Consider the following 25,799-nt stretch of genomic DNA (forward strand, 5'->3'; position numbering starts at 1 on the left):
ACTGCCAGACCACCTCTCAGCACCCCAGTCGCCTCCCCTGAGGTCCTACCCCACAGCTGTGGACCCAGGACAGGCCGGCCCGGGGGAACCTGCATCCAGGGGAGGAGGCGTGGTTTCCAGTGGCAGCCTGGACTCAGAAGGGGGTGACGCGTCAGCGGGGTGCCCACGGACCGCAGAGAGCCGGCAGGCGGAGCCGGACAAGGCCTGGGAGTGCAGTCTGTGGGGCCTGACGAAACCCCACGCGCCCTCCGGCCTCTGAGCACTGCTGTGTCGTTGGCTGTTACGTGGGCAACGTGGCCACCTCCCCCGACGGAGATCTGCCGGAGCGTCTGAGCGATGCCCACGCACTCTGACCCAGAAATTCCACCTCGGGAGCCGCTTTGGGGACAGGCCAGGCCACGAGACTCTGAGACAGAACGGAAGGCATGGACAGCTGCTGATCCAGGATCCGCTCAGGTGTCTGCTGTGTGTGGAGGACTGGGATTCCGTGGGATTCCGTGGATCGGGGGGTGGAACCTTGCTGGTGGCTTGTCCCGAACTGCAGGGACCCTGGTGTCAGAAGGGAGGTCTCAGCAGCAGCCGCAGATGGGGTGGGGGCGGTCCTCGGCCGGGCGGAGCGCGGCAGGACAAGAAAATACGCTGCGTCAAGGAGCCCACACGTTAGCCCCAAGAAGCTGGGCTGCGATTCTCACTCTGTTCTTCCTCTACGTCTGCATCGTCTAGATTTGCTCCAGGAAACACGTAAAAACCCATACAGTAGACTTCCACGTCCAGCCAACGGACTACAGGGCCTGGGTTTGCTTTTCCCACCAGAAGCAACGGAGCGCAGATGAGACACATGAAGCCGGGGGCTTCAAGGGGCTGGCGTGAGGGCACGGATGGCGCATGGAAGGGGACACAGGGCAGGTGCGCCGGCCGAGTGCCCGGCTGGCGGCCGGGAGGGGGCTTCCAGGCTGCACAGCTGCAGAGACCCTGGAGACATCCTGAGCAGAGGGTGTGAGCGTCCCCGGAGCCCGAGGCAGCCATGGTTTGCCGGGCGAGCACCCACAGGGAGAAGCCGCGGGGAGACCCACGGTTGTCCCCAGTGCGTGGCACAGGACTGATGAGCAAACAGAGTCTGTAGGTAAGAACCCTCCTGTGAAGAAAACTCCGCGGGGCGGCCTCAGAGCAGGAGCTCGGCTTCCCAGGTAAGAACAGACAGCGGTTCCATGCGGCGCTGCCGCAAGACCGAGAAGGAAGGAAGTCATCCCGTAAGGCCAGGGGTCTCCGGACCCAGAATTGGCGAAGATTCACAAGAAAAAGAACACAACATCTTCCATAGGCGAGAAGTTCTATAAACATTTGTGGGTTTTTTTTAAGATTTTATTTATTTATAAGAGAGAGAGTGATCACAAGTAGGCAGAGGCAGGCGGTGGGGGGGGGCAGGGGCGGAGCAGGCTCCTGCCGAGCAGAGAGTCCGATGCAGGGCTCAATCCCAGGACCCTGAGACCATGACCTGAGCCCGACACAGACGCTTAACCCATGGAGCCACCCAGGTGCTCCTCTATAAACGTTTGTTAAATTGAATTCAATGGTGAATTTTAAAAGGTGCTACATTGTAATCAAGTGGGGTTTAGCCCAAGAATCCGAGGCCGGTTACATTCAAAATCCAATCGATGTGATTCACCAGAGGAACAGAGTAGAAGGACAGGGTTACCTCCACACACAGCAGACACCTGACACCGTCCGGCGTCCGTTCTGGCGAGAACGGGGCAAACCGAACAGAAGGGAACTTCCTCCGCGTACCCAGGGCGGCTACGAGAACCCAAAGCTGACACGGTGGCTGATGGTGAGAACAAACGCCCTCCCCTCAGATCAGGAGCCGGGCTGGGAGTGATGTAAGGCCAGGAGAGACCCAGGCTCATGTGGACAACTGGGTTTTGACAAAAATGCAGTCAGCTCAGGGGAGAAGGGAGTTCCTTTAACAAAGGTGTCGGCAGGTGGCTGGCCGCACGGGGAGCACGGACACACGCTGCGGCACGGACTCACGAGCGCGCACGGGAACACCGGGGACGAGAGGTCCACGTCACACATGCACACGGAAAGCCTAGACTTAAAACTCCTGCACAAAAACACAGAAGAAAACCTTTGCGGCTGTGGGTTAGGCAAGGATTTCTTAGAATCAAAACCCAAGAATGATCCACAAAAGGACAAATCAATAAACGGGATTTCATCAAAATGTCAAAGTGTAAAATACCTGCTTCTTAAAAGACGCTGTGAGGAGAACTGAAAGAAGCCGCAGACTGGGAGAGAGCATCGGCAAAGTACACGCACGGTAGAAGTCGTCGCCGCAATATATAAAGAACTCTCGACACTCAGTAGTAAGAAATTAACCCCTTTGAAAACGGGTCATGGATTTGAACAGACAACGCACCAAAGGCAGTTTACAGTGATAAATGAGAACACAACGAGGTTCACCATCGTTAGTTATTAGGGAAGTTAAAACCACCAGGAGATACCGCTATCCACCAACAGGCCAGAAATAAAAGGCCCGACAACATCAAGAATTGGAGAGGTTGTGGAGCAGTTCCTACACTGCCGGTGGGAATGGAAAGGGGTGCGAGCATCTCCAAAACAGCGGGAGTTTCTTTTAAAATCACACACATCCCTTCCACACGGTCCAGCCACGTGGCCTCCTGGAGAGAGGAAAGCACACGTCCACACAAGGCTTGTGCAGGAATGTCCACAGCAGTTTTTTTTTTTTAATAGCCAGAAGCAAGAAGCAACCCACATGTCCATCGACAGGCATGGCTTAGCCAGCCGCCGCGCGTCCTTACAAGGGAACTGCGTTCGGCAGGAAACGGTGCGCACGGCAACGGAGCTCGATCTCCGAGTAATGATGCCTCGACAGGATGATCCCACTTACGTAAGACGGGAGACAAGGGCCGCGAATCTGTGGCGACAGAAAGCAGGTCAGCGGTTGCCCGGAGACGGCGGTCCGAGCAGAGGGCAGGAGGGAGGGCTCGCGGTTGGGCTCGCGGAGCCTGGCAGGAGCGGGTGTGTTCGCTGGGGCCACGCAGACGTCAGACCGTGTCAAGCCCTGGGCTTCAGACGTGTCAACATTATGAGGCTGTTTCTAAAACTCTGAATAATGACACTGACAAAATGGCAGAGGAAGGACATCTGAAAAGCCTCTTCTCCATTAAGCAATGACGGCGGCAGCCAGAACGCTCCCAACAACGCCCTCAGGCCTCGGGAAAGGGAGCGCAGACTTGCCGTGGGCACCGCACGTTCGGGGGAAAGCTCGCGGATCTGGGTGGAACCGTGAGCTCGGGGCACCCTCACCTGCCCCAACCCCATCTGCCCACCCCGTCTCCATGGCAACCCTGGCAGCCGCGGGAGGGGGCAGAACTGAGCTGGGTCCTCCCGCCCGAAGCCCACCCCCAGACCCATGGCTGGCAGTCCCCGGCCCACCTGCCCACTGAGCGGCTTCACGCGACGCGCCCCGGAGCTCACCCCAGGAAGGAAGCGCCGTTTCCCCACGGGAATTCGCTGGAAGAAAGGATCAGAGGCGGCTGTGTAACCCGGCGGCCGCCTGAGGCAGCGGACAGCGGTTGTGGCAAAAATAGACCAGCAACAAGCTTAACAGCAAACGCTGGGGAGTGAGATGGGCCAGGGGAGACCAGAGAGGCTCCTACACGTTCCTAGGAACCTGGGAGGCCGTGCGCACGCCAGAGCTGTGCCCGGGCTCCATATGGGCCTGGGGAGACCCTGCATGCGGGCCACCTGGCCGGGGGTCACAGGTACACAAGGGGCCCCCGCAACAAAGCCTGGGGCACGCACGGGCTCCCAGAATTTGGGGAGCTCTCCTTCAGATCCTTGGCTGGCCATTGGGCGAGCTGCAGACAGACAAGCTTCCCAGAACTCGTTCATGAAGTCACTGTACAAACAGCAGCAAAACCACAGCGATGGGGGAGACTCGGGCTTCCACATTATCTTCTGTCAAGTGTCCAGTTTTAAAATGATAGAGACACACAGAGAAGCGAGGGAAGCTCTCCCCCATGCACGCAGGGCAGATGTGACACACAGACACCGGTCCCCAGCCCGCACCGGTCCCCGACCCGCACCAGCCTTCACGGAAACCACGTCCCAAGAACTAAGAAGCAGCCTGGGATCAGCGTGTTGGCAAACAGGGAGGGTCAGCAAAGACACAAAAGGCAGAGGAGATTCTGGAAGCCCAGTAACCGCGGGCAGCGGCCATGGGCGGGGAAGGTCGGGGAAGGTCAGGGAAGGGCGTCTGCGGAGCCCAGAGCAGTAAGGTGCGCAGACACCTGGACCCCAGCAACAGGGAAGCACCTGTTTCGATATATACCGAGAGGGTATTTGGAGACACAAGGCCCCGAACGTAGCAGATGGGGTGAGAACCACTCGTCTGCACGGTGTAGAAGCTCACCAGAGCCCACGGAGGAAAACCCAGGACACCGCCGCGCCTGGACACACCGGGGTCAAAGCCTGAAGGCAGAACACGGGGAGAGAGAGGGCTGGGCTCCCTAGGAGCCCCGGAGGACGGCTGCAAAGACCACCAGGCAAAGACTCTGCACATGGAGACTGTCCCTCAAAAATGAAGGTGGAATTGGGGCGCCCGGGTGGCTCAGTGGGTTAAGCCTCTGCCTTTGCTCAGGTCATGATCTCAGTGTCCTGGGATCAAGCCCCGCGTCAGGCTCCCTCCTCAGCAGGGAGCCTGTCTCCCCGCTCTCTCTGCCTACTTGTGATCTATCTCTCTCCTCTGTCAAATAAAGTTTTTTTAAAAAGTTTAAAAAAAGAAGGTGAAATTAAGACACACGAACGAAATCCGTAACAGAACAATCACATGTAAATAAGCATATTAGACAAAGACGCCAGACCTAGCGCATCCCTTGGGAGCAGCCCCATGCGGCCTCAGGCCAAGTGGGCGGCGGGTCCCCTAACCCAGCATGCAGGGCAGCGGGCGGGGAGGGAGCTGGGCGCTTCCGCTGGGATCTCCGCCAGGTGGGCTGCCGCGTGCTGGGAGCACGAGGACACACGTGCACACACGGCTGTGCCCGCGGCCCACAGGTGAGTGCACACCAGGCGTCCGTAGCCCAAGGAGTGGTCGGCCGTGGTGTGGAATGTCGCCCCGCCGTGACCGGGGATGGACGGACTCCGACACCGGGCGCGGAGCTAGCCGGCCACTAAAGGTCACTGTCCAGGGTCCGCTGGAAGGAAATGCAGAAAAAGGGAGACACACAGACGGGCAGGAGCTGCGAGGAGAGGCGACCAGCCAGCGCGGGAGGGGGCGGGGCTCCTGGAACCTTCTGGACCCGACAGAGGAGACAGGAGAGCGCGCAGAACCGCGCCTGTGGACTCAGTGGGGCTGACCTTCACTTTAAACGGCAGATTTCAAGAAACACGAATTAAATCTCAATGTTCAGAAGTTGTGTAAGGCAAGTTTTCTGTAAGAGGTGGGACTCCGCGCCTGCGGCCCCGGGGGAAGGCACCTGCCCGCCCTCGGGGATCCAGCATGTGCGCACCCAGCGGAGACGCAGCCCAGCGGGGCCACTCAGGATGTGGGCACCACTCCCCGCCGCGGGTCTCCCGGAGCAGCCCAGCCCCGTCCTGACCCGAACACCGTGGGCCCTGGCCACAGCAGCTGGCAACCTCGGCCGGCTGGCAGCCTTCTCCCTGCGAGGCCTCGTCTTCTCATGCCTGCCAGAACGTTAAGGATGCGGTTTGTGGTGCGTGGGGTGGGTGAGCGTGTCTCTACGGCACATTCTAGACGCCGGCCCTCGGGGTCAGAAAGCTGTGTGCCTGCTCTCGCCTGGCCGTTGGCGACCATGCCCGGGGCCCGTGTCAGGGCCAGCGGAGAGGCTCCAGGGCCCAGACCTGGGCACGCAGACCCCATCTCATCTTGCTGGGAGGAAGCAGAGGTGGGCGGGGGGAGCTTGGCCAGGCCCTTGCTACTGGCCAGAGACAGCCTGGGATCCAAGCCCCAGCTCCGGCTCCCCAAAAGTGGGACAGCAGGACGCCGCAGACTCCCGCCTTGTCACACCTCCCCTTGCTGGCTGCTGAACAGCAGGGTCACGTGGCTCTTGGAGCGCCGGACCAACCCCAGCACGCGCGTGACCAGGGGACCCATGAGGACATCGGTTCTGTGGGATAATGGACAGCCCTGCAACTCCCTCTCAGGACTCCCTCGGGGCCGTGCTGCCTCCCACTCCTCAGGAGGCCCACTCAGGACGATGGGTGTTCTCCGTGAGCACCACGGGGTGCGACTGTGACGTCAGGGCCACTCCTGCACGAGCGCCAGGACGACAGGAGATCCCAGGGCCGGGGCTGCAGTCACAGATGTCCCGGGCCCGGAGAACGTGGCGGCTCTGGGCTTCGGCTCCCAGGGGCGTCCAGGCGGAGCCCGAGCGCCGACCAACAGAAGTGATTTGCATCTACTCGCCACCACCGGGAGCTCTGAAGTTTCCGGAATGCCCCGTAACCAGGATCGCACGGTGTCCAGCCCGTTGGGTCAGGCTGGACACTGCCCCGGAGATGCGGCAGCGCCGCCGGAGTCACAGCTGGCTCTGGTCCATCCCGTCTGACGGGTGCTATGGGTGCGCACGTCTGCCGCCGCTCACCTTAGAAAGTTCTCCCCAGGTTTGGGCGACCACGGAAAGTGGCTGTGAACGTGAGCTTCCAGTTCCCAGGGGTAAATACCCAAGAGGGAGCCGATGCATTGCTGAGCCCAGGGCCCCCCGGCTGGAGGCTGTGCAGGGGGCAGGCAGGAGGCCGGCCGCCCCAGGGGCTCCTGAACACGCCGGACAAGAACGTGATGCTCCCCTTCAGCCCTCACGGCAGCCACCCTGGAAACAGAGGCCTCCAGCGCCTCGGAAGGAAACAGGGGTCGGGGCCACAGCCCCCCAGCGGCCCAGGCCCCTCTGACCACAGTGCTCACCCGCAGCTCTTCTCCGTTCCAGGAAATCGGGCGCAGGCAGGAGGCGAGGCACTGAGCCCCCCACCCTCCAAAGGTCTCCTGATTCCCTGTTCCCAACCTAGTGCCCCCTTCCACCTGGGATCACCCGAGCAGAGAGCTCCCAGGAGAGATGGGCAGGGGGATCTCCCTCAGCCAGCAGGCGAGCCGGGAAGGCCCTCCTGCGCTCCCGACGGGGTGCCCCCTCCCCCAGATGAGGCAAGGCAGGGGCACAGGCCGAGGGGTGTCCCTTGTGCATCCCCTCCGTGCGCCACCCCGAGGTCCCTGCCTCTCTCGCAAGGACACCTGTGGCTGCCTTGGGGCCCAGCCGGACATGCAAGCCCACCTCCTTACCCTAAAGCCCTTGATCCCATCACAAACTTAGCCACACATGGGGATATTCACGGATCCCAGAAACGAGGACGTGAACACAACTCGGCGGGGGGGGGGGGGTACATTTTTCAGGCTAAGACCCAGATTTTCTCTATTTTCTAAATGGATGACATTGTTCTAGAGAAAACTTCTGGGGTAAGACACCTTCCCCGTGCCTCGTCTTCTGCGGGGGCTCCCCCGCCCTGGGTGCGTATGGGGCACCACCAGACCCCAGCCAGACAGGACGGGTGGCTGCGCTGCCGTTGGACACGATGGAGGCTAAGAATCCGGGTGGACTTTCATGCGCTCGTGAGGGGCGTCCCTCAGTGTCCACCTTCCTAAGGTGGTTTGGTTTTGTTCTGCCGCGCTTTTTGGGCCGAGTGAAGTTACCAGGGCAGGAAGTCTCTTTATTGGGGACAATCCCGGGAATGAACCCTTTACTTGTACAACCCTGAAACTGACATCCAGGGGTCCCCTAAAGATAGCTGTGAAGTCTCCAGGAGCCCGCCCACAGACGCCCCACGCCCCTGCACCCCAAGGGCCGCCCTACGTCTGGCCTGAGGGGCACATCCGCAGGGCTGAGTGACCAGGTCATGGGACCCGGGCATCGGCCGGGGGGACAGGTGGCCTGCAGCTGACCAGCTGGCTGCAGGCCCCGTGGGGACGCCGGGACGGAGCAGGAGCTCATGCGACCGTCTTTCCCACCAAGAGCTCGGGAGAACCGCGGGCAGGCGTTCCCGGGATCGGGGCCGGTGGCGCCGCTGCGGCCCTGCTGCAGTGGCCTTGAGCCACACACATGAGGGCCACTTCCCCCCACCCGCCACGTCTGCAGGACCCGTGTGGGTGAGCAGGGTGCACACAGCTCCTGTTTCCTCTGTGCCACCGCGAGGAGGCAGCCAGGGCTGCTGGGGGGACGGAATCCCCAGGAAAACGTCCCAGTGAAGACCCCTCGCTGCTGCGGGCTTTGCAAACATCACAGGAGAACCGGAACTGTCCTGGCGGACAGGAGGGCACAGGGACCCAGTGAGGGCCTGCAGGGTCCATGTGGGTCTGGCCCACAGCTGAGGCTCTCCCCACAGCCCGGCCATCTCCAGATCGGAGGTTCAGCCTCCACACGGGTGCGACCCCCCTGAAAACCCCCGGAGCCCAGGGATGCCAGCGGCCAGCTGGGTGAGCAGCCAGGGCACACAGACCCAAGGATGCCAATGCCTGTCATGAACTGAAGCCCTGAACCCCAGCACCCAGAATGTGACTGTAGAGACGGGGTCTACACGGAGGGGACTGAGGTAGAATGAGGTCACTAGGGTGACCGTGATGCTATCTGACCCGTGTCCCGATGAGATCAGGACTTCGCCCAGAGGCCGCTGTGTGGACACGGGGGGAGGATGGTGTCCAACTGAGACAGACAGACCTGAGAAGAAGCCAGCCCTGTCCACGCCTGGACCATGGCCATCAGTCCCCCAGACCTGGACCAAGGACGTCCATTTCCAACTCTGGACCCCAGACGTCCAACCCTGACACCTGGACCCTGGGTGTCTGTCCCCCAGCCCTGGACCCCAGACGTCCGTCCCCCAGCCCTGGACCCCAGACGTCCAACCCTGACACCTGGACCCTGGGTGTCTGTCCCCCAGCCCTGGACCCCAGACGTCCATCCCCCAGCCCTGGACCCCAGACGTCCATCCCCCAGCCCTGGAACAAGGACGTTCAGCCCCAGCAGAGCACACACAGCCACGGGGGCCGATTCTCATCATGACAAACAGAGCAGCCCCCAGCCCAGCTGCTGGGGTCTTGAGGGAGAGGCGGGGCTGCGGGCTCTGCCTCTCACACCACATTTCGGTAGCTCAGGAGAGAGCATCAGGTGGGCAAGAAACACACTCTCCCCGAGAGCACAGTCGCTGCACGACCCGATCCGGAGCTCCAACCCAGGGCGGGAGGACACAGTCCGGCCCTGGAGATGTAGACGGGAACCGTAGGCACCACAGAAGCATCGGGGACCAGGGCTGTAGCCAGCAGGGATTAGGGAAACTGAGGTCAGAGGTCAGAGGGGGAGGGACATCCCCCAACACTCCTTTCAGAGTGAGCCCCACCCTCCTGACCCCCCCCGCCCTCCCCCCACAACTCCCACCCCCAGGGAGGCTGAGCAGCGGCGGGAACCAGGGCCAGGAGTGGCTGGAGCCCCACGTCCTGAGAGCACAAGCCGGCCGTCCAGGAGCCTTAGAGCGGGATGAGGTCAGGCCCTGCCCTGGGTCACGGGGCCCATGTCTGGGGGCTGTGGAGGAACAGGGCCCGGGCCAGCAGCCCGTGCCCACGACTGCATGTCAGGACCCTTCCAGCTTGCCAGGGTGGGGGGTGCCCGCCAAGAGGCCAGGCCCCTGCTGCCCGCTAGAGCCGGGCCTTCTGCTCCCTCGGCAGCCCCTCCCTCCCCAGCTCCCGGGGCCCGGCCGGCCTCTGCTCCCCCACACTCCTGCAGACCTCAGGGTACTCCCTGTGTCCGGGGGCATGGGGACCAAGGGTGGCAGGCAGGAGGTGCCCAATTCCTGATGTCCCCAGCCCCGGGCAGGGAATGAGGGCTGCTGGTGGGTCCTGTGAGGGCCTCGTACAGACAACCGCTGAGCTGGGGTGTGGGGGGGCTCTGCCGGGACAGGCAGCACAGTCCCAGGGGCGGGGGTCACTCCTGGGTGGGGTTTTGTCTGGTGACTGCCCCGTCGTCCAGTATGCGTGCGCCTGTGCGCACAGGCCACCCCCCGCCCCCTCGTCCCTTGGGGAGCAGACGGCTCCGTCCGCAGCAGCGCCCGGGGGGACTCGCCAGCGAAGCTGAACATGAAGATAAGAGGGTTTCTCCTGCAGGCGACAGGCTAGTCCCGACCCAGGTCAGAGGGCGACAGGCGGAGGGGCTCCGGGGAAGCCTGTGACCAGGGGGCAAGGAACATCTGATCTGATGTGGGGGCTGGGAGGACTGGCCATGGACCCACCGCCCAGCGGGCCTGGAACCCCGCTGCCCCGGAGAATCACCTGGGAGAGGGGTTCGGATCTGCACTTCCATCCCCACTCACGCCCCAGCAGATCGGGACCTCCGGCTGGGCAGCCTGTGTGCCTCTGGGAGCCAGGACCTTGACCCTCTCCTCCTCCCCCGAGTGTGGGACTCAGCCAGAGGCCGGGCGCAGCGACAGGCTGCTGCCCAGCGCCCCTGCACCAGGCCAGGCAGCCCCTCCCCCTTCCCTCCCTGCCCGGCCAGGAGGTCCCCTCAGCAATGCCCGCCCTGGAAACTGTGTACGCGCAGAGCACCTCACTGTTTGCAGAGCCTACCCTGTGGCGGAGTGGGGGGGCCTGGCTCATCCTTCCCGTCTCTGCGGCAGGAGGAGCAGAGCTCCACCAGAGGCCAGGCAGGACAGGCAAGGGGCCTGAGGGCCCAGGAGGCGCTGGGACAGCAGGGGTGGAGGCAGGGCCTCTCCTGTTTCCACAGCCTGCTCGACCCTGCCCACCACGGCGGCCTCAGTGGACCCGCGGCTCCTGTGCAGACTCCCCAAGAGCAGATTCTGAGAAGCCTCCTGGGGGGCCAATGGGCACAGACGGCCCTCCCCTGTCCCGCGTGCACACCACCCCCACCAGAGCCTGCCTGCAGGCCCCTAGGCACCCCCGAGGCTGGACTCCAGGCCCCAGAAGCAGAGCTTGACGCCTGTTTCCAGGGGTCATTTCACGTCCCCGCCCTTCCTTCCCCGCCCTTCCTTCCTCTGGCCCCAGGGGACAGACTGGGAGAGCCCAGAGCCCAGCCAGGCCCCAGCCCCACCCGATCCCAGGCCCTGCCACAGAGAGGCCCTTGGTGCCCAGACAGCAGCCCTCAGCGCGCAGGCCGCTCTCCCACGAGGCAGCTCCCAAGCTTAGGCCTCCCCCAACCCCGCTGGGACCTGGGTGGCCTCCAGCTGTCCGGGTGTGGCCACCAGCACCCGCTTGTTCTCCTTCCCTCCTGGGAGACGGGCTGCTGCTTCCGGAAAGCGTATCTGTTATTTGGCTCCTGGAAACACCATCTGATTAAGGCGACTCAGCCCCGGTCTGCCGGTCGGAGGCTACAGGCACCCAGGGCTCACCACCAGGCGGGAGAGGGAGGCCACTCAGCACTGTCCCAGGCTAGGACTCCGCTCTAAACGGGGCGATGAAAGAGCCTGGAGGCCCCTCCGGACGTGGGCAGCCTCCCTGCACCAACCAGCCCCACGGCTGCGCTCTGCCCGACGCCAACAGACACCTTGGGCGCGGGAGTCCAAGACCCGGGGAGCCCCCTTCCACACATATGCGTGCACGCGCCCCAGCACAGTAAGATGCAACATTGGGGAAGACACGTGCACACACACGGCACACACGCATGCACATACACGAGACACGTGTGCACGCACGATGGGCCCGTCTGCACACGCAGGCCCTCGTCGCAGCACGTGGTGCAGTTCAGAAACACCGGCTGAACACCCGTAAACAAGAAGTGAACAAAACCGGAAATCGTTAGCAACATCCTGTGACAGAAGTCCATGGAACTTAGCTTCCTGCACGCAGGAGTGCAGCCGCTCTAACAGACCCATCACCAACCCCTCTTCCCCTCCAGACGCCCCGAGCCCTCCCACCTCGCAGCCCGGTTTTGGGGACACAGCCCAAGATGGAGGACGGACCACCGCGTTGGGGCAGACCAGGCTCCGAGGGAGGGCCCAGGGCTCCCCGGGGCCAGCGCTGTCCAGCCAGCCAAGGCTCCCGGGTACAGTGCCTAGGCGTCTCCCAAACTCACGTCATCACACACGAGGTCCTCGTTCCAGCCCCAGGGTTCTCCTCCGAAGCGCTGTTGGGTGGGGGGTGGGGGTGTCCAGGGCACAACCTCCTTGCCAGCTCAGGACCCCGGGCCTTCTCAGGACAGGGCCAGCTCGTTCCCAGGTGGCTCTTGGGGCTGCAGTTTCACTCCCACTGCACCTGCCGCCCCACTGCCTGCCGCCTGGCTCAGGGACACGAACAATTAGGGTTGTGTCACCTGAACGGTAGCTACCGAGGGTGGACACCCGACATGTTCACCAGGGCTAGGACAAGTGTGTGGGACTAGATTTGGGGGGGTGCAACAGTGTCAGGGATAAGTGTGGGGGATGGGACAGGTGTGGGGGATGGGACAGATGTGGGGATGAGACAGGTGTGGAAGATGCAAGATGGGACGTGTGTGGGGGATGGGAAGGCAGCAGGGGAGGAGTGCACAGCCTGCATGGGTTCGGGACACTCCAGGCAGGGCTGGGATTCATGTATTATTTTAGTTCTTTTTTTTTTTTTTTTTAAGATTTTATTTATTTATTTGACAAAGAGATCACAAGTAGGCAGAGGCAGGCAGAGAGAGAGAGGGAAGCGGGCTCCCCGCTGAGCAGGGAGCCCGATGCGGGGCTCGATCCCAGGACCCTGAGATCATGACCTGAGCTGAAGACAGAGGCTTTAACCCACTGAGCCACCCAGGCGCCCCGTCTCCCTTATTTTTAAGTAGACTCACGCCCAGCATGGAGCCCAACACAGGGCCTGAGGTGGAGACCTGAGCCGAGATCAGCAGTCAGACGCTCAACCGGCCGAGCTGCCCGGCCCCCCGATTTTAATTCTCTTTGGATTATTTTGAGGCCCTTTAAGATGACCAGCTTTCCTCAGAGTGCGTTTCTGGCCGCCTTCTAGAAGCTTCCGCGGGCCGTGTCTTCTGCACTTGGCAGTCACGTGCTGTTGCCGACTCTTGACTCGAGCTGGACGCAGAGCATTGGAGTCATTTCTCGCTGTGCCGCCGGCCCCACCGCGCCAGAGAGAACCCTGCGCTCGCGGGACGGCGCGTGGCTTGCTGCAGCGGACACCTGTCATCTCCGTCTCGGGGTGTTTCTGGCCTGGCCTAGGGGTGGCGGCAGCTCCTGACCTCGACTGGCAAAGTACTGCGGTCTGTCTGTTCCCCGGTCTTCCGGCTGGTGTGGCCGTCCCAGGAAGGAATGTCCATGAAGAGCCAGTGGCTTCCACCACCGCCGCGGGTGGCCTGGGGCTCTGGTCCCTGTGGTGTGCACAGTGGGAGCCCGGGCTGCCGACAGGACACCAACTGCGGCCCTGCCGGTCACCACACCAGCACGGTGCACCACGCATTGTGGACTCCGGAAGCATCCCCAAAAGTGGCACGGGTCCCTCACGCCTGAGGCCAGACTGGGTGCACGGCTGTGCCCAAATCCAGGGGCGGGGGTACAGGCCTACCACAAGCTGGGGATGGTGGGGGAGGGTTAGGGCAGGGTGTCCCTGCCCTGGCGGCCTTGACACTGAGGACCCCTGAGGCCACTCGGCCCCAAGCAACCCCGGCGGAGCCAACACAGCCAATGTACCCCGAGTGCCCCAAGCTTCTGAGAATCGGTCGCCGGGCCCCTGGGCCTCCCCTGGAGGTGGCCGTGGGCACACGGCTTTCTGTGGGTCCCTCAAGGCTTCCCTCCTGGGGCTGCCCATCCCCCACGACTCTCCCCTTCCACATCCCCAGAGATCAGGACCCTGAGCGGACACCTTTCAAGCACAGTTACAGTCAAGCCCAAGGGGAGGGTCGAGGGCGGCATGGGGGCAGGCCGTGCCCACCACTATTCTGGCCTTGTCTTCCGGCTGTCCTGCTCAGACAGGCTCGGAGGCCCCACAGAGCTTGCAGGGAAGGACAGTGTGACTCAGGAAATGTTCCTTATGCAGTGGGATTTGTCACAGATGACAAGGAGACACCAGCAGGCTACAGGGCCAGCGAGGAGGGTAGGCCCTGGCTGGTTAGGGACCGAGCAGAAGGCCCATGGCAGGACCCCAGAGAGGGGTGGTGCCCACAGCAGTGCTCCTTCTGGAGTGTGGGGAGCAGGACATCTGCGGGGCGGGCCAGGCGGGGTCCCGCGGGGCCCACGGTGGCCTCTGCAGAACCTCAGGGCTCCCTCCCCAGGAGATCGGGGCTGGAGGCTGTGCTGAGCCACCCCGCTCCCCACACACACACCCGGGGCTGCAGCACCAGGCCTGCGGGGTGGGCCCCAGCCTCGGGGACCCAAGGCAGGGAACACTGGCCTCCTCCTCGCCACCCTTCCCCCTCCAGAGGGCGGAAGTTCAGAGACACAGAGCAGAACGCTGCCCGGAGACCCGCGGGTTCTCCAGAAGCCTGGGCTGCACCTCTTGCTCGGGGTCCCCAGCAACCGAAACATGACCCGAGCCAAGCACGTGACCCCAGGAATGCAAAGCCGAGCAGCATGGGGAAAAGTAATCACACCGTTTGCCCCACAGCAGGAAAAATAATAACAAAATAACAAAACACATGACTTTCGCAACAGGAGCCAAAAAGGAATTCAGTAACATTCATCCCGTCTCGCTATAAGGGCTCCCGAAGCAGGAGTGACAGGAAGTTATGCGAGGGAAAGCACACGCCTACAGGGAACGTTTGAGTTTGCACATGGAAGCTTGTATGCTGCACGCTCGCACGCACACAACACACTACACGCACACGCACGTCCACACATGCACGTTACATGTGCGCAGACGTGCAGTATAACACACGTGCACACACACATGACATGCTGCATGTGCACAAACGTGCCCGCACAAATGCACATAACTTGCTATGTGTGTACGCACATGCGCACGCACGCTCACAGTCCCACACGTGTGCCCCACAGCAGCTATGTCCTTAAAAGTGGGACCAGCTGTTCCAGAGGACGACCCTATCCCACCACCACCCCCAGGATGTGACCCCAGACAGCAGCAGCAGCATCTCCTGGGTCAAAACATGTGTCCCCGTGCTGCCTCCCGTCCAAATCTGGACTCACCAGCGCCCCTCTCCCGGGCAAAACTGACCGAGGAGTTTAGAGCACTTGGCCCTAGAGCAGGAGGGGCTGAGGGTCAGGGCTGTTACTGCCCCTCACCCTCAGCCAATGTCACGGACTCGTCAGCACGCTCGATCAAGCGGGACCAGGGTCACAGGGTCCTCTGAGGTCTCCTGGCCAAGCCCGGGGAAGTGAGCAGTGCCTGACTTCTAAAACCAGGGGCCGTGCGGCTCAGCTGTCCCCAAAGCAGCCAGCCCTGCACTCTTCTGGAAGAGGGGGACCCTCATCTGCTCCTAGGGTTGGGCCTGTCTACAACGTGGGGACCGAGCCCAGCCTTTGGTTCCCAGAGAAGGTCCCCACCCCAGGCCTGTGCTATCAGGAAGGGCAGCCCCCTCCAGGGTCCAAGCAGCTCTGAGAAAAGAGACAGGGGCGTTGAGAGAGGGGGACTGCGGACTGGCCACTGCCTGCGGCCCTGACAACGATCTGGGGCTGCAGCCGACCGCCCAACCACTCCGGCCCTCCGCTCCCCCTTTCACTACAAGTCCTCCCGTGTTGTCCCACGCCTGTCCCACCACAGCAGCGGGGGGGTCCCAGCTGTGCAGCAGCCAGGCACGGTGCCCGGCCCAGGTCCTCCAGCTGGGGCTGCCCTGCGGTGGCCTCATGGGTCTAGGGGCACTGGGAGGACAGAGGGCAGACCGCGGCAAATTCTAGAGGAACCTCCAGACACCCAGACCCTCCCAAACACACCCTTGCCCTCCCCTCCCCTGCACCTCCGTCCCCAGCCCTCCCCAAGCCCCTCACACAGGAGGAAGACTCTTCCTTTCGTAAACCTTCTGAGCACGCGAGAGCCGCCAAGCCAGCAGGCCGCTCACCAGGCGTTCCAGGAGGCTGTCCCCGGAATGCGCGCTTTTCCGCACGCAAAAACCTGCGTTGTCCACAAGCATGCACCCGCGTGCGAGCACCGTGTGGCACTTACCCACACGCGCGGGGCTCTGTGCTACTCCGGTAGACGTGCACAACACACACAAGTGCTAAAAGACGAGGGTCCCGGACCCTGCACCCATCAGGACGATCCCTGCCCGGAACCCGGGCGCTGCCCGCCAAGGCTGCCTCTGTGGCTGAGCCATGCCACGCCCGGACCCTCCCCTCCTCCAGCGGAAGCTCCCGCTGAAGCGGGGGACCAGGGCGGCCGGGTGCCTGCCCGTGCCGGGAGGCGGCATGGCTGCCAGGACAGGGCTTCTCATCAGACAAGACACGTTCAACGGCCCAGCTCCCAGCTGCCCCCAAACCCAGCGCGGGGGGCCCCTCAATTTACTTGGCTGCAACTCCGGTCCCTCCCTTCCTGCAGCGCCCCCGCCCTCCTGCCGGCTGCCTCCACCACCCCCCCCCCACCCCCACCCGAAGGGCCAGAGCTGAAGGGCCAGAGCGATGTGGGCAGGGCTGAGCCACAGCAGGACCACTAGCCGCCTTCTTAGGGGCACCTGTTTGTCCTGCCCTTGGATGTCTGGCCTGGGCCCAGGGCCTAAGGAGTCAGACCTGCAGGGGAGCCGTCCTGACCACCCAGCTGCCACCAGCAGCCACCGACCCCTCCCTTGCGCTGCGGCGCGTCCAGTTAGCAACGAAAGTGCTCGTCGTGGCCCCAGGTCAGTGAGCAGCTCAGACCCCCCGGCAGCAGGACAAGCCACACGAGGACCTGGTGAGAGGATGTGCTGCACACGTGAGCTCACTGGGGGACGTGGTGGACGGTGCTGTGGACGGCTCTGCTCAGGAAGCCTAGGCCTTGCCCTGCCCTCTGCAAAGGAAACCACCATTTGCTCTCGGCCTCCCCCCTTTTCCTGCCTGGAATGTGGACGTGATGGCTGGGGTACTAGCAGCTGCCTTAGCACCAGGAGGAGTAAGAGACCAGGCTGCTGACCCAGCACCTTGCATCCAGCTTCCTTCTGGGAGGGACAACCCACCCTCTTCCACATGATGAGCTGCTGTGACTTGCATTTTCAGTCACAAGCAGCACAGCAGGAACTAGATGACCACCACACCCCCTCTCAGCCCCCCCCCCCAGATGGCATCCCCAGTCTGTTCCACAGTAACGTTGGGTCAGCCCCAAGCCAGCCTTTGTGTGCCCCTCACCCACCCGCCCAGGACCTCCACCACCAGTCTGTGTTTGGGACAGGAGCTCAGCCAGCAGGAGCAGACATCTTCCTCACTCACACTTGCCACTGTCCCCTCCCCTAGAGGCCTCCTAGTGCAGCCCAGGGCCCCCCACTGAGCTACGGCGGACAGCTGTGCCTGCCCCCACCAGACTGCGCTTCCTTGGCATGTGCTGGGTGTGGCCCAAGGACCCGCCACAGACTGGGACAGAAAGACTGGCTGGGAATGAACGGGGTGGGGGGCAGCCACCCTGCCAGGTGGCAGGCCAGAGGATGGGGCACCTTAGCCTGCTAGATGGGGAACGTGATGGCCAAGTCCATCAGACCCAGGGGCATGCGTCTGCAGGAGGCAGAGGGAGGGCTGCTCACACAGGCGCCCAGAGCCTGGAGGGCTGACCAGGACAGATTCTCTAATTACACATCGTGATGTAATTAGAATCTGTTCCCAACTTAGGAGCCCGGAGGCGGGAATAATTACTGCTGTGCACAAGCCCTGGGCACCCAAGCAGGGAGACAGGCGCCCAAACCCTGTGCTGTCCTTGTTGGGCACTGACTGGAACCCAGAGTGGAGGTCAAGGGTCTCAGTGGGGGTCCAGGGGCGGGGCGGGGGGCTGGAAGCTCTGCATTCCTGAGGACCTCAACCTCAGCAGGGAAAGCACCTGCTACCCCAGCTCCAGCCCCAGCCCGGGGGCACTCCCCTCTCCGGGCTCTTGGGCTCCCTCCTCTGCAGACAAAGTCCCAACCCCCAGGGCCCCCTCTTCTGCCTGCAGAGACCAGAACAGGAACGGAAAAGGCTTCAGCCTGGCAGGAGGCCCCGCAGACTCCATGGCCCAGCAGCCTCTGTGGCACCAGAACACATCTGAATTCAGATACAAGTAAGCACTATTTTCTCCCCAGAATCTGAAAAATCACATTTCCCAATCTTAACAAAGCCTCAACACAAGCCAACATCACAAACACGTCTGTAATTATCACAGTAACCGTGTTATTTTAATACCTTCAGAAAAAAATGCAGTTTATTAAGTCTATTTGACTTCTAAATAAGGAAGCTGTCCACACAAGCCCAGGGTCTCAGGTCCAGAAGCAGGGGACCAGCTGGTCCGGGAACGGGACATCAGAGAGAGACCGGAAGGCTGGCGTCTTGCTATCTCCAGGAGCCGACTGGCTCTCCCGGTATCCTGGAAACGTGCACTGATAGCGGCACCCTGGAACCCAGGTCATGGGGTGGCAGCCAAGAACCCGCTAGGGCCAGGCGGGGGCCAGGCCCCAACATCTCAGCACAACGTGACCAGCCTAAGCAGCCGTGCCGGGCGTTAACGCCACCTGAACGGTATTCCAGAAGCAGTCTGCGCGACACCAGACTTCCATGCGACACGGGGCCTTCACAGGCAGCGCTGCCTGTGCCTGACTCACCATCCAGCTGAGATGGCCCCGCACTGACCCTGGTCTCTGCCCAAGGAAAGGGCTCTGAAGCAGCCAGGGAGCCTGAGCCCACGAGAACGCCAGCATACGGAGGCTGCGGGGCTGCCTCGGGGCCACCCATCACCATCTGCCCGGTGCCAGACCCAGGCCCCTCTTGGTGCAGCCCCGCAAGCCAGACAGCAGAGACAATAAGCCAACGTGAGCCAGTCCTGCCGGCCCGCCTGGAACGGAGTGACCCCGAGGGCCGTGCGTTCACACCAGCTCCTTCCTCCTCTCCAGGCGCTTCTGAGTCAGGGCCCCAGGAACCCTCTCCCCGCTGGACACCCTGTGCAGACACGAGGCCGCCCCACCCCGACCCAGGGCTTGGTCACCTGGGCCAACGTTTCCTGTCTCTGGTTCATTCACTGACTCACTGCCACACCCAACAGGGCAAATCACCCCCTGCCCTCAAGCGTTTGTCTTCGGGACAGCCAGGCAGCTCTGAGAACATAAGGTTAACACCAGGCAGGACAAGGGCTGGGTGCTGAGGTCCGGGGGCACCAGGAGGCCCTCATCACCATGAGGGGACCCCCAGCCCACCGCCCAAGGCCCCAGCGCAGTGCTCTGCTGTCCACGGCTGCCCCACGCCTCCCTGTCCTTCTCCCGCATGGCAGTCCCACCCCACGAAGTCTTTGTCGCCCAGCGCTCTGCCCCATAGGCAAGGTCGCCTCCTCCCTGCCCCACTTGGTGAGTGGCCGTCGACTCTGGATGTGGACCTTCGGTTCACCCAGGAGCTTCCAAGAATCCCACTGCCTTGACCCTCCCCAGACCCAGTGTGTCCCGATGATTCCCGTCTACCTGGAACCTCAGAGCACGATTGTATTTGGAAATGGAACCCGCAGTGGAATTAGCTGAGGGGAGGTCATCCTAAAGGACAGCGGCCTGACCCAGGGACTCCCGGGAGGCAGAGGAGCGACAGGAGTGACGCAGCCACCAGCTGGGGACGCCAGAACTGCTGGCAGATAGGACCGCCCCGTCTGGAGGCCTCCAGAGGCGGCGCGGGCTTGCCAGCAGGGACCAGACTCCACGGGAGAACGCATTCCTGGCGTCTGAAGTCACCTCATCTGCTGACGTGTTGCCCAAGACACAACTTCGGTGGGTGCCGCAGGCAAGCGTCCGGCCCGGCCCACACTTGTGGGGAGAACAGGCAGCTGCGCGTCCGGGGGGACGTCTGTTAAACAGGTCCCACGGCGCCGGTACCGTGCACGCACACATGCACACGCACGCGCGCCAGAAGAATGGGCCAGCAGACACGGCAACCGGGACCCCAGGGGGAAGAGGAGAGGGGTCCTGGGGAGGGAGGATCCTGGTGGGTCACTGGAGTCCTTCAGAAGGGGGTCCCGACGACATCAGGCTGGGGCCGGGGGACCTGCAGAGGTGAGCCTGCGGGTACCATCTGTGCCAGAGACACAGACCCACGCAGCCCTGCACGAACACAACTGTTCCTCTCACCACTTAACCTGCCATGTCGTCACACCCACGCCGTGCACACCAGAAACCACGGACGTGCTCGCTTCCCTTCCTGCTCAGCGGCAGGCGTCCAGCCACACCCAGGGGACACCCGGAACGACCTCTCCCGCCACAGCGGTCACCGGTGTCCGGCACTCTGCTCTGGGGCTGAGGTCTCCACACATTCGAGGCCTCCCGGTGCGGCGGGGGGGGGGGGTTCTTCAGAGGTCAGTGGTCAGGGCAGCCTACCCTCCACTGCCCATGGTACAGGCTCCCCCGGCACACCCTGGAGCTGCAGGAGGCCAGAAAGTATCTTCCCTTCAGATAACACGTAACACACTCGCAGTCACCGCCACCAAACTCGGACGTTCGGAAAAGCGTGATGGAGAAACGTCAAGACGGCGGCAGGGCCCCACTCGGGTTCTCCCGCATGTGTTTATTGCAAACGCGAGTCGATCACAAACACCACATTGTAAACAACTCATATCACTTATGGGGAACCGGTGTCCGTGCTGAGGACGAGAGAGCGTCGTCGCTCAGAGGCTGGTGTCCAGACGGCCGTGCTGACCTCCGGCCGAAAGGACTCAGGCTCCCACCCGCAGCCTCAGAGGCCACACCTGTCCCTTTCTGCGTCCTGTTCCTGGGAGGCGCGGCGCTGTGTGCTCTGGTGGCGAGAAAGGGTCCAGGATGCCCAATGGGGGTGGGGCACAGGCGCAGATTCCCTTCAGCCACCCATGCCCAGAGAGCCTTGGGAGACGCTGTTCTGTCTGGGAGCGGCGGGCACACTAGCCGTGGCACCAGAGGTCGACGACATTTCCAGAGCTCACGCCAGTTCGGCCACAAAGCCCAGAGTGCCTGGCTCTTGGACGCCCCGCCCGCACGCCACAGCCAGGCAAGGGGTACTGGGTATCCCAGCCCTGGCCCCGAGGGTGATGGGGCTTCCCTGGGTCTGGAGCTGCTGCCCTGGGTGCCCAGGCCACTGGGCCACACGACCAGCACCACTGACCCCACGGGACGTGGACAGGGTGCCCCCACACCACACACACCCCCCGGACAAGTCCAGGCCCTTAGGGGTGAAGTCTGTCCCTGCAGCCTGGCCTCCAAACCCCAGGCTTCGGACAGGAAATGCCCATCTTGCTCTCGGGCAGGACCAGGTCTGCGCCGTCTCCGGACGGCTGGACGGCGGCGGCCCTGCTCACCTCAATGCCAGGTGCAGGTCGGGAGCGATGCGGGCTTGGAGCTCAAGGGAGACACGGGGGGGAAAGGGCTGGGGGAGGGGCACGGAGGCCATGACCCAAGAGGAGCAGACAGGAGCCCCTGGGAACTGGGAGGGCAGCAGCCGCCCACAGAATCCGCCTGGACAGCATCTCGGGCTGCAGAGGAGCTGGGGAGGCGCATAGCCAGCCGGGTGGGGGATCGTGCCGAGGGACCCTGGGCAGCCCGAGAGCAGTCTGGAAGGAAGCCCAGGGACTGTGGGGAGCACAGGGGAGCTGCCCTCACCCCAACACCTGCGACCGTGCCCTCACTTTCGCGGTGGGCTCTCTGGCCAGGTTCGGGGCAAGGACGGCAAGGGGCGGATCCCTGGAGCTCCTGGGATGCCTCCGGGCTGCATCAGAGCTGGCTGCCGCCGTCCAGCTGCACCTGCCGGGCCAGCTGTTGCCCGATGGCCAGGAGGGGGCTGGCCCTGTAGGCTGGACTGGCCAGCAGCTCCCGAAACCGAGCCCTTTCTTCCTCCCTGAAAGAAGCGACATCAGAGCAGGTCAGCAAACCCCAAGGCTTCCACGTGGGGAGGGGGGTGGGGAGGGGGAGCATCGGCAGCTTCCCGGGCCGGCCGTGCCGTCTCTGGGCACCTCGGGGCAAGCTAGACACTGGAGTAGGCCAGGCGCCAAGAGGTTACACAGGGCAGAGTCCCTGGGGCCTGAGGGTGGCCTCGGGGAGGTGGGTGGGGGCAGTGGCACCATGGGGGTGGGTGGGGAAGGCAGCAGGGCAGGGAGGGGGCTCAGGAGCAGCCTGGCTGGGTCAGGCCCCAGGGGGACTGGCCCGGGATGGGGAGGGGGGGAGTGGCCGCCCTGGGGCCCCTCGGGACCACACAGGCTCTGGAACCACCGTACCAGAGCCGTGGCTGAGGGACTGGCACCCCTGCCCACCCCCCAGGACGTGGGCTCCGGGCCCCCCACCCCCAACTCCGATGCGGAGCTGCTATTCAAGGCAGGAAGAAGCGGACACACGTGGGGAGGCAGACGCGGCCCGATGTAAGAGGCGCCCGCCCTCCCTCCCGCGCTGCCGCCCCTGGGCCCAAGATGGGCCATGCCCACAAACGGGCGCCTGGCGGGAGCTGGAGGCTTCCTCTGGCGGAGGCCCGAGCCCCAGCGGTCCACAGTGGTGGCCGCCACTCTCGCCACGTGGGTCTCTACGCCCAGCCAGCCCCCAGGTGGAGCCTGTGGTTACGCGGCCTCTCGGAAGCACAGGGGCGGGGCTCCTGGGCAGCTCAGTCAGTGAAGCCTCCGCCATCCGCCCGGGTCATGATCCCAGAGTCCCAGGATCAAGCCCCGCATTGGGCTCCCGGGCCCAGCTACAAACAGGCTACTTCGTGCCAATGAGAAGCCATGGCCGGAGGCCGGACAGTCCTGGGGAGAGGAGGGAGGACAGGAGCGGGTGCACTACAGGCCCACCGTGGCGGCGGCTGTACTCACAGGAGCTGGAGCCTCTCCGCAGCGCTCATGCGGCTCAGCTCGGCGGGCCGGGGCCTGCGGCTCACTCTGCTGGGGGCACAGAGACGCAAGTCAGCACGGGTTCCCCCCCCGACCTTCTCCCGCTGCAACGCCACAGTCGCCAGCACAGTCTGCCCCCTGCGGAGCGGTCACCAGGAGGCACACGAGGCAGCAGGAAGGGCGAGAACACCAGAGCCCCGGGCCACACCTAAATTTAGCCTCCAGCCCGGGAGACCTCGTCCTTTATTCATGGTTTCCGTTAAAATATGAATGAGAAACTCATCTCCTGTGTCCATGCTCAATGCAGGCCTGCGGAGACAGCGGCTCAGAGCCACACATTTCCCTGGGCCATCGTGGACGCCCCGCCCGCGGCCAGCCTGTCACGCGTCACACCCGCAGCCCAAGCCACCACAACTCTGCTCCTCTCACTGCCGTCCCTCCCCGTGCTCACCCCGAGCAGGCCCCTCTCGGCATGGCTGGCATCTCCAAGCCCTGGATCCGAGCCCCCACCCCAACACCCCTGTACCCCACCCACAAAAAGGTATAATCGGACTGTCTGGGTGGCTCAGTCAGTTAAGCATCCGACTCCGGATTCTGGCCCAGGTCATGATCTCAGGGTCATGCGACTGAGCCCTGCGTCGGGCTCCGCACTTGGCAGGAAGTCTGCACCCCCAGCACCGGAGGCAGTGGCTCCGGACACCAGCTGACGATGACCCTTGGGACAACCTTTGTACCTCTGAAACCTCAGCTTCCCTGTCACACCGGCAAATGCTTTCCTGTGGAAGCACCCAGGAGACTCCCAGCTTTGCGGCTCTCCTGCAGGCAGCGGAGCCCGGCCCCAGCACTCGCCTGCCGATGTGCGGGAGCCCACATGGCATGTCCCACCCCCCGGGGCCTAGAAACCAAGCAGGCAGAAACCCCAAACGATGCAGGCTCATCCAAATCCACAGCTCCAGGTGAGGCTGTGAAGTCCAGCCGGGGGCGGCCCAGTGGGTCCCACGGCGCTATTCCCAGCCCGCTCTCCGTAGCAGCTGCTGGTCTGTAAGATCTGGGGGGGCTGAGCCGGCAGGAAGCACCCCCGACCCTGGTTGCCGACCAGGGGCGCTCTGAGAATCCATGGCAGCAGCCTCAAGATGTGGCCAAGGCCACCAGGCCCACATGGGGTCCAACAGGTGGCTGGACTGGCGGCTTAGCCACACAGAGCTCCCCACTCCAGTTCCAGAAAAGACAAGGTGACCTTGGCCTGACGTTCTTTTCCCAGAGAACGGGTTTCCTAGAGAACCTAACCTTCCACCGATGAACAGTGTCACTGTGCTGGTGCAACTGGGCAGTGTGGTGCCCCCCAGATGGCAGGGGACACCACCTGGGAAGCCGTGCTCAGACGGCTCGGACCCCAGGCTCTCTGTGGCCGCCGCCCCCCAAGGCCACATCACGGGTGTGGGACGAGCTTAGAGCGGCCCAGGGCCTCGGTCAGGGTGGCCCAGTAGGTGACTGGTGACCCTTGCACTCAGGTCTGGGGGTCCAGGACCACAAGGCCAGCCCCCTCCTGTCCCATCCCGACGCTAAGACACACCCAGAGGAGGGGGGACAACACACACTAATCAGCAGTCACCTGTGCCATCTGCCTGCCTCCTAGACTCAGCCTCTGCTGTGGCCCATCCAGCACGGAACCTCCCCCTGGCTACAGGACCCTGCCCCGGTGAGGCAGGAAGGGGACCAAACGCTTCCTGTGACCACACTGAGGGCTTGGCCTGTGCTCAGGACTGCAGGGCTGAGGGGTGAGCTCCCAGGGACTCTACCCTGTAAGATGGGGCTGGGGGCTCTCAGCTGGGCCGCAGCCGGCTCAGAAGCACAAGGGACAGAAAGGAAACAAAGGCCCAGCTCACCAGCCGCCTGGGGAAGGGGGACACAGAGCTCAGAGGGCACGGCTGGTTGGCACAGTCCCTGTGTACTGTAAACACAGACACGGGCTGTACCCTCACCCCACCCCATGGGGACAGGATGGCGGGAAGGTCTGCATTTGGACCCTCCTGGTCCCCGCCCAAGGGCCTCTCCCGTGGCTAACTCTGGCCCGTTCCCTTCAGCCTGCTGAGTTCTGAGTCCTAGAGAACGACTAAAACTAAGGGTGATCCTGGGGACCCTCAGACTCCAGGCCAGTGTTACAGGGAAGGTGGTCCTGTGGTGCCCGGCCGGCTCAGTCAGTGGAACATGTGACCTGGTGTCAGAATTGTAGGTTTGAGCCCCACAGTGGGTGTGGACATTGCTTAAAAATAAAATCCTAGGAAAAAAACAAAAAAAAAGATGGACTTGTAAACCATTGTAGTACTTTTGCAGGAACGCACTGGGGGCGCACACAGAGCTCCTCACTCCCGCCGCAAGACAGACCGGGGCGCCCGCAGAAACGCTGATTCCAGGATCAGGCAAGACCTGCGCCGGGGGCCCTAGAGCACCAGGCAGAGCCAGAGGGAAGGAGCCCCCACCCTGATGGGCGTGTCAGAGGGACAGAGGAGCCACCTGAAGGGGCTCCCGGTGGCCAGAGCCGGACCCGTGCCAGCCACACAGTGAAGTCGTGCTGGATCACAGCCCGCACTGTACGTAACCACCCACGAGTCTGCACTGACATCGGTCAGCGGCTCACGCGCACGCTGGTGCCGAAACGGTATTTCTCTCCTCCGAAGGAGAACCCCCCAGTGTCTGCGCAGCCGCTCTGTCCTCGGGGAGTGGAGTGTGCCTCCCCCTCCTTAGGTGTGGGCTGTGCCCCAGGGGACGGTGCAGGGAAGGGAAGGAGCCACGTGGGGTGGGGACACCCGGCAGACCCACCTCCGCCAGGTGACCACGGCCCACGTGAGCAGTGACAGGTGCCCCCAGCGCCCGGTCCCCCTCCACGCAGTGTGGATGGGAG

The 25,799-nt window shown here is 63.3% G+C and overlaps 1 protein-coding gene across 4 annotated transcripts in view; it reads right to left on the reverse strand.

The window, feature by feature from the left end:
- Nucleotides 1-20,968: 20,968 nt before the first annotated feature.
- The window catches only part of FAM207A (family with sequence similarity 207 member A), a 29,441-nt gene continuing 24,610 nt past the window's right edge, over nt 20,969-25,799 (reverse strand). For 3 of the 4 annotated variants that reach the window (XM_032865245.1, XM_032865243.1, XM_032865246.1), the window contains 2 exons: nt 22,880-22,948; nt 20,969-21,921 (listed from right to left, as the gene is read on the reverse strand). In XM_032865245.1, coding sequence (XP_032721136.1) covers nt 21,798-21,921; nt 22,880-22,948 — 193 coding nt within the window. In that variant the 3' untranslated portion in view covers nt 20,969-21,797. The remainder of the gene's footprint in view (nt 21,922-22,879; nt 22,949-25,799) is intronic. The other variant, XM_032865244.1, reaches the window with a different exon arrangement.

The sequence above is a fragment of the Lontra canadensis genome, unplaced genomic scaffold (genome assembly GCF_010015895.1).
Source record: "Lontra canadensis isolate GAN:19392208 unplaced genomic scaffold, GSC_riverotter_1.0 scaffold29, whole genome shotgun sequence".
In the NCBI taxonomy this organism is placed as follows: Eukaryota; Metazoa; Chordata; class Mammalia; order Carnivora; family Mustelidae; genus Lontra; species Lontra canadensis.